This window comes from Mesitornis unicolor, unplaced genomic scaffold, assembly GCF_000695765.1.
Source record: "Mesitornis unicolor isolate BGI_N332 unplaced genomic scaffold, ASM69576v1 scaffold6125, whole genome shotgun sequence".
NCBI classification, from domain to species: domain Eukaryota; kingdom Metazoa; phylum Chordata; class Aves; order Mesitornithiformes; family Mesitornithidae; genus Mesitornis; species Mesitornis unicolor.
In genome coordinates, this window is record NW_010187392.1 from 33,136 (window position 1) to 41,834 (window position 8,699).

An 8,699-nucleotide genomic window follows, 5' to 3' on the forward strand; every position below is an offset into this window, starting at 1 on the left:
TTTCAAACAAGAGCAAGGCTCTGTTAGAGCAACTGGAAATACAGGACTGTATTTATTATCATTTATGCTGGAAGCTGCAATAAAATCTGCCTGCTGGGCAAAATGCAGCGCAGTCCCTTTGAAGGTGACAAAGTACTTGTAAATACTGACAACCCCACCAAGGAGAAAAGAAGGAAGTTTACAATATTAACACCAAAGGTGTAAACAACACTAAAATCCGCTAGTGTGTCTTTCTGTTGAGTTCACTCTAATAGCAGAACCCACACTGGGAAGGACCAATTCACGCTTCCATCATTATTATACCATAATGGTGTCAGTTACGAGCTCAGGCTGGATGTAATTAACATTTGTTGACTCCCATTTCCATGGTAAACATTAACTCCCTTGTGCACCTGATAGTTATTTGAAGATCTATATGTAACTATGCAGAGTAAATCAATATACTTAATATAATTCATTCCAAACATCTGTAAAGTACACAGGCATTACTTCTCTGCCCGCTGAACTCTAACAGCCTATGCACTGAACTGCAATATACAGTCATGCAAGGGCTGCAGTGTACATTGGAGTTCTGGACAGAAAGTGAAGCCATGATCTTTCCTGAAACTCAAGGGAAGCTCAGTTGAACAGTATGCAGTCACACCGTCAATGGGATCAATAGTCCAGTGTTGGAAAATTTCATGAGTAGATACCATTTCTCATCCTATGGATGAAGAAAATTTTAATTAAGTCTTATATACCAAGGTGAAAGTTGATCCATACACAGTATCATGCCACTGCTTAGATATAGAGAAAACTCACTAGTTTGCAGCTTCAAGAATAATATGTAGCTGAAAGCATCATGGTGGATATAATAAACTAATCTGCTAAGCTGTATACTCCCTTTTAAGTAAATCTGCATTAGGCATTTCTGAGGTGATGGCACAGCCAGGAGCTCAGTATACTCCTTGGATTCTGTCCCCACGATAGATATGAAGTGGTATTTTCAGCAGCAGATACATGCTGACAAATGCAGTGTCCCCACTTGTAAGAGGTTCTCCTAAGTATATCCCTGCTTGCTTGATTATCTGTTAGGTTTTAGGTCTGGGAGGACTCCCTGGACCATTCTGCCTCTCTAGCCATCAGTTGGCAGAAAGTATTCTGCATTTTGGGGATGTCAAGATTGCTTCTTGCCAAGTGATGTCAATGGGACATCATAAAGAGATCAGAGCATTTGGGCATAAACTCTCCCCATACCTTGCACAACCAGCTGTTGGTACCAGACTGATCAGTTAGAAAATAAAAGCACTGTGATACCTCACAGAACACAAACACACAAAGGCTTCTAGCATAATATGTTCAGGTGAGGTGACTGGCAACTTGCTGTGCCTCTGCAGGTCTCAGCTACAGAAGAGCTCTTAGCCACTGTCTGGGCTTAGACCAACATAAATGGGAAGAATCCTTTTTTGACTTTAACAACAGCAGCAGGCAAATTTGCAACAAGAAGAAGTCTGAGATTTGGTCAGCTCTTTTCACCTAGGAGCCAAATCAGAGTTTAGGCATCAGTTTCCAATAAAGACTGTGGTCATCTTAACTAAGATGTAAAAGACTGCATTTGTTCCTCTACAGGTGAAAACCAGCACTTACTGCGAGTGTATCCTCATAGACGTATCCATAGTAGGGCGTCCCAATGAACATGGGAGGAGTGTCCTGAACATCCTCCACATTGACAGTAACTGTTGTTGTGGCTGAAAACACTTTGTTGTCTCCCCTGAGCTTCCCACCACCATCCTAGAAGAGAAGTCATCATCAGATCCCTCTGCTGAAACATGTCTGCAAATCAGCTTATGGCATCGCATGCACCTCATGAGCCTTCAGAAGAACAGACCCCTCAGAAGTACGGACCCAGGAATCCCTCCTCTCTCTCAACACACGGATTCATCTCTGCTGCCCTATTCCCTTCTCTTTCCCATTTGTCATGCTCCCTCTCTGTTTAGGAAGACAGCTTCCAATGTCTCAGAAGTAATTTCTTATATTAAAAGTGGTTGTGCCAATATAGGCAGTCATACATGATCTTTTGTCAACAACACAAGGGACAGGGAATTCAAGGCTTTTTGGGAAAAAAAGAATGCTAAAAAACTGATGCAAAAAGTTAGCGACTAAGGTCTACAGCTTTTCATCCCCCATACAGCCTTGTCATAAACACAAGATGATGTGCAAGGTAGCACACTTCTAGGGGAAAACTAAAGAGTGCACATGATTATAATCTCCTAGAGACTCTTGTGTGATGAAGTGAAAGCACAGAGGAGCTGTGCAGCCAAGAACTGTTAGATAGCCACAGTGTAGAAACAGTCTCTGGGGACTTCACTACAATCAGCTCTGCGCTACTGATACAGCAGAGCCAATTAGAAAGATGACTCGCAATTTCAGAAGCTTTTAACACCCTCAGTCTCAGAGCACCGGCTGGAGGTCAGTAGTCATGCTGGTGTATAAGAGTGCGAATTGTTCAGCATGTCTGCTGTAGCAGTTCTAAAATTCCATTTTCTGGAAAATATATGCTCATTTTTTTCCTCCTTACTGCCCCAAAGGCAGCATTTAAGCCAAATTTTGTTACTTCTCCTCAAATGAACCCTGACTAAATAAATGCATTTAAAAATCCATATGTTTTTCATAAAACATGAGAAACTCAAAGTCCCCATAAGTAGCAGCAAAATCATCCTCTTTCCACCCATGAGAGTCTGTCTGTGTGACAGGTCCCCACAGGATCCTGAGAGACTTTACTTCAGAATCCATAAACTTTTAGTGCCTGTTATGAATCCTCAGCCTTGCCAGAGGCACAGAACTGCTGAGAATGATGTGCAGCAGTATTTGCACCATTTGAATAAGCTCCTGCCACAAGGCAGCAGAGAACTGAAAGAAAGCAACATCCACAGATATTTCCAGACAAGAAGTCCATCACTTGTGCTGCACTGGGTCCAGCTGTGCCCTGTGTCTTACTGCAGTTAACGACTGTGACCCGCATGCCTGCCTGCCAGGGGTTTGCCCTTGTTGTGGTAGGACCATGGCGCAGACAGCAGGAGGGAGCCCTGGGCACCTGCATTTGCCCGAAGGCTGATGCTTCTTGAAGCCAGGGCTGCATACACCGACCCTTCACTTCTAGGTGACTCTCAAAACGCACAGGGGACCTTCTGCAGTCAGGCTCACTATCCTAGCACTGGGGCCTGAGTAAAATGTGGGAAATCCACTCCTAAGTGCCTCCAGATGTTGTTGTTCAGCAGCAGAAACCAGTCACCTTTCCTCTCTCACTTTTCCATGTTACCCCCTACACCTCCAGATATTACAGAGGGAGTGACTCTGCTGCATCAATGTTATGCTTCATGTTTCAGCAACCCTTTAAGTCACACTGGTATTCGAACTAATCAGTCCTACTCAAACACGACCCCCTACCTCGTCTAGTTTCAGATAAAAGCTTTATACCTTGGCTACGACGACGACAAAATGTGTTCTTGATTTCTCATAGTCCAAGGTGACCCCTGTTTTGATGCGCAGGACACCACTGTGACGGTCTATTGTAAACTTATTAGCATGGATGTTCTAGAAGAAAAGAAAAGAAGCAGCAGTGAGAGATTACAGGTATGGAAATAAGATTGCCGTAGGGATTCATATTTTATTTCATCTGCTGAGAGAAAAGACTAGAATAATGATATGGTTTGGGTGAATAATGTATTCGATGAATTTCACCTCTGTGTGTTTATGAACAATTCATGAACCAACCACAAGTATCTCATTACTCAGAATAAATCAGTTACCTTCAATGTAGATTTTTAAAATCTTTTAGTATTTTATTGTGAAATCTTAAACTTTGGTTAACACAGTTCATTGCATGGAAAGAGGCTTAACAGAAAAAAAAATGAGGAAAAAGGAATACGAAAAGAGGAGTTGACCCTTACTGTTTCAAAGTTTTACTGGCTCAAAAGAAAGCAGGAAGTTTGCATGCATAGATTATTAGCAATAGAGTGGTGCTTTGGCGATTTTGCAATATACAAATAAAACCTAAAAGACACCTGACTTCCAAAAAGGCTTAAAAAATGTCTCCCTCCCTTCTTCTGGACTGGAGATGTCTCTAAACACACCTCCATTTGGGTATCCACACACAATAGTCACTGTCAGATAATCCTGGCCTTGTCAATAAATGCCGCTACCTGCCGACATCAGACTTTCAGAGAGTTTTTTTTCTGTACTACTGGAGAATTCCCAGAGATTGTACCAAAAAATATGGCAACATTTTTTGAAACTGCTGTTCCTTGGCTTCATAGTCCACCAGCTTACTGGAAAAAGCCCTGTGCAAAATTGAATCCTGCATATGCTGCATTTTAAATGGATCATAATTGGTGAAATCAAAACTAAATTTCAACAAGGCACTCAAGGTGTTCTTCCGTGGTATGCCCAAGCTCTTCACAAGATTAGCTTTAGTGCTATGTAGGTATCTTCCATCTTGTTTCCATATTTGTACCTAAAGTAAATATTGCAACAAACTGGTTCTGGTGGGTGTTTTTTGGGGTTTGTTTTTGCACCACTCTCCCCCCCCTTGCCTCTTGAATAAGGGGAACTGCAGCTAATCTGCATGAAGCTACTTACAGCAATAAGGAACTTGAAGGGTATAATGCAAAAAGTCGCCCTTCTGACATGCAGAAGGTCTGTAATGCAGAAGTTCAGCTTTAAACACGGAGCCCTTTCTGTTCTTCACCAGTGGGCAATATCTGAAAAGCTGGTTTCAAGTGGGCATGGCTTTGTCAGTGAGAGGACTTAGTAACTCACATTTCGCACTGTGATACAGGACTCAATTATGCACCAGCCTGCTATACTGAAAGGTACATTTGGGTTTCCAGTGCATTTTACTTCCTAAAGAAAGCGATTTCATGCTTTAGAAATCCTATATGCATACAAGATTACAAGTTAGACTTGCTCTCTCTGTCATCTCAAAGAAAGGGTCACTAAGAGCTCTGTGGCGAGGAGTCCTGCTGGCAAGCACAGGAGTGCCAGTGGCAACTCCAGCTCCTTCTGCCTGCTGGGCTGCACTTGGCTGCTCTCAGTCAGATAATTTCCATTTTGTCAATGCTTGTTTTCTTGTGCATGGCACAAAATTGGCCCTATAGACACTAGTAGCAGGCTCAAACCTCAAAATCATTTTTTAACCTGATTTCTGAGATCTTAGTAATTGAGAGATTATTTTTGAAGGTACAGGAAATACCTTACCTGCAAGAAGTAGGTGATACTTCCTCCAGAACCCGTGTCTTTGTCCACTGCCTCAATCTTATAGATACTGCTGCCGGAGGGAGCGTTCTGTGACCAGGAGTTACCAGCGCCACAGAGAAGTGGAAAACCAGGTGAGTTTGAAGAGATTAAAAATAAGCATGCAAGAAGGCAGAAAAAGAGTGATGGTAGAAAGAATATAAATGCATTGAGGTTACCAAAGAGCAGAAAGAAAAGAGGGAAGAGATTAAAAATTGAGGAAACGGGAAAAGAACAAGAAGGAAGAAAAGATTTTTGGAATAAAAATGGCAAGAAATCTCAGCTAAGAGTGCTTCCTAGTCTTACTGATATAAATTCTACCCAGTGACTTGCATTTTGGAGCTTACCCTCAAAATAACCCACCTTAAGTAGCTACAGTCTTAGTCCCTAAGTTTGCAGTGAATGTCAAACATCTACCCAAACCCCAAAACAAAAGAATGGAAGTTAGGCCTGCACATCTTATTTTATTGCAAACCTACTAGCTCCTCTTTACATCCTGTTGAAATATACTTTCAGGAAGCAAAGGAACTCCACCAACCTCTGGGACTTGGACTATGTAAGGTGTATTGATGAACTCCGGGCTTTCATCATTAGCATCCATTACAAGGATCCTGACTTTTTCAGAAACCTGGAGTAGAATATGAACATTTTATGACTCAAACTGATTTTCAACATATACATGTTCATTTGCCTACTAAAATGTAGTCAAAGGCAATGAAAAATTATGTTGTAATAGAATATCTTTGCACTACCAAAACTGAGCATATAAAAGAAAATACAGAAAATCCCATAATCCAGAATAATTTGCTTTGTGGAGAACACTCAGATATCTCCAAACTAAATAAGGAGTCTTAGAGTACTTTATAAATTACAGATTGGGGCTCATTTTCAAGTTTTTCATATTCTCTATGTCATTAAAGATATCTTGATGTATTTTATGAGAATACATAAAAGATTGTAAAAGTTGATGCCTGACAGACAGCAATATGCATTAATATCACATTTGATATCATGATATTAGGTTAATAGCATGCATAATATGACTGTACAAATGCATACTACTAATATGTAACAATCCATCTTAAAAAAAAATGTTCTCTTTCTAAAAATACAGAAACAGTGAACTTCATAGGAAGCTGCTGTAATTCTGCAGGCCACTAAGTCACACCACGTTGTAACTATCCGCAAGCAGCTGAGCAAGGAGCTGGAGTGAGACCTGAGTTATTGGGAGTTCAGTGACTCCTGAAATAGGAGGTAAGACTCTGATGAGAGTATGTATTCTGATAAAATGAGATAGTTCCTGTGAGTTAATTAAATAGGAAGATGTATGTGGGAACAGACCACTTGACAAGCTACAGAATAATTAAATACTTACTGTACTCAGGCCATCTGAAATACTGACAATAACTTCAATCTCATCTTCCTTCTGTAAACCAAGAAAATTCCTTTGTTAGAGAGATGGTGTTTGCCCTGATTGGAAAAGGTACTGCAAATTTAACTACAACTCATCAGGTGGATGAGAGTAACAACTAATACCACAAAGCAATCACAGCAGAGGCTAGGAAGACCCTTCAGAGGCTCCAGCTGCAGGGCTCCTTAGACTTTCTTTGGCTACTGTCAAGAGATGGTTGGTCTGGGAATCACTGTTGTCCTCTCAAGTGGTAGTGAAAATCAGTATTATTTTACAAATGTACTCCGTATTGGTTCAAAATTCTTCTGTCTCAGCACACTATTTTGAAGTGTTTCCTAATACTGTGTACCTTTCTCTGCAAAGGAGACATGAAGGGTTCAGTGCCTGCATTCCCAGAATAAGGCTGTCTTCAGGCCACTATTGTCGTGAACATCGTTAACCCACATGGTTACACACGGGTTAAAGGGCTATGATCTAAAGAAGTGTCCTGGAACACTGCTTATGCAAATCTTTACTTTCTCCTAATGATGGGAGAGTCCCCTGTCTGAGGATGAGAGGACTGTAACTGCACCTGAGCTCTTGATGGGGTATGGATGGCAGAAGATAGGAATAAAAAGTACTTTTCTCTTTTTGCAAAAGCTGGACAGACAGCTGCCAGAGGATTTGAAATCTGTGTCAGTGATGCAAGTCAACTGGAAAACAACGTGGTGGGTGAAGTATAATGTCTCAGAATTGCAAAGTACTTTAGATGTTTCAGGGGCAAATAAGTTGTCATTGTCCTTCAAAGCCACAAGTCAAATTAAACTGAAGGAAATTCCACAAACACACAGAGAGGTGTCAATTCACTGTACCTCTCTGTCAAGCTCCTCAATCAGCGTAACATTTCCAAGGTTCTTGTCAACAGAAAAGTAGCGTCTTGATCCAGCTTCATAGGCCAGGCCATATGTCACAGGATCTCCTTCTGGATCGGTTCCATTCAGAGTGTACACATGGGTACCTGAAAAATTGGCATTCAACAGCATTTCCTTGTGGTTACTTCAATCAGTGAATATTTTTCTGGTCTGTTCTTTAGGAACTTAGCTCCTCTGTGGCAAGCAAAGCTTTTGTGAACCAAGCCCACTTACTGGGATAAGTAGACTGTTCAATAGTCCTGATTGCCACTTTTTAGCCTGCTGCTTAAACAGAGTTAATCAGTGCTGGTTTCTCTCAGTTCAGGCCCTTTCCTGTGCAACCACACCTAGACCAATACTGTTCCCATCATAGTGCTTACATAGATCATAGATGACAAGCTCTTGACTAACTCTCAGCCCAGCTGAGGGAGAAGCAATGCTGTTGTACGGCTGAGCGACAACGTCAGCAGTACCAAAAGGCACTTGCACACCTCTGCCCTATGGAAACAAGAGAACTGAAAACGAGCAGGCAGAGGAGCCGGCAGCTGAAGGCAGTAGTCTCATGGAACCGGACCCAGACTCTGAAGCTCAGGAGATGCAAAGACATTTGCAGACTTTTCCACTTTCAGAACTAATAGATGCAAAAATCTTTTTTCCTACTTTTCTCCCCCTTGTAAGCTCCCTTTCATTGAATTCTCTGCTTAACACACCCACTCAGGCTTATACCAATGAATAAATTCTCTAAACTCATCAATGTATTTCTTTCACAGGTTGGAAAAAATTTCTATTTTTAAACATTTGAGAAGTTGGTGCCAGTTTTTCCAGTAAACTGACTTTGTTTATCAGAAGTGATACTTCCTGGGGGAGTTATAACACCCACATTTTCAAAACATGGTGAGGGTTTATTAGTGGTTTTTTTTTAAACTTACACATCTGCCATTCTACTGCACATTAATATCTTCATCCAAATAACTTCAAGCACTTTACAAATATCATTTAACGGTGACTGAAATATAAACACTGTTGTTGTTTCCTTCCAGTCTGCTGGATAAGTTACCAGAAATATTCAATTTTCAGAGGTTCAGAACAGAAACTCTGCTCAACATCTAACAAAGCTCTCTGCACTG

At 41.2% G+C, this 8,699-nt stretch overlaps 1 protein-coding gene across 1 annotated transcript in view; it reads right to left on the reverse strand.

The window, feature by feature from the left end:
- Positions 1 to 8,070, reverse strand: part of CDHR1 (cadherin-related family member 1) — a gene marked incomplete at its 5' end in the record, with an annotated part of 36,309 nt that extends 28,239 nt beyond the window's left edge. Inside the window, 7 exons of the mRNA XM_010185419.1 lie at positions 1,627 to 1,770; positions 3,457 to 3,573; positions 5,236 to 5,322; positions 5,810 to 5,899; positions 6,647 to 6,697; positions 7,534 to 7,679; positions 7,953 to 8,070. Coding sequence (XP_010183721.1) covers positions 1,627 to 1,770; positions 3,457 to 3,573; positions 5,236 to 5,322; positions 5,810 to 5,899; positions 6,647 to 6,697; positions 7,534 to 7,679; positions 7,953 to 8,070 — 753 coding nt within the window. The remainder of the gene's footprint in view (positions 1 to 1,626; positions 1,771 to 3,456; positions 3,574 to 5,235; positions 5,323 to 5,809; positions 5,900 to 6,646; positions 6,698 to 7,533; positions 7,680 to 7,952) is intronic.
- Positions 8,071 to 8,699: the final 629 nt, after the last annotated feature.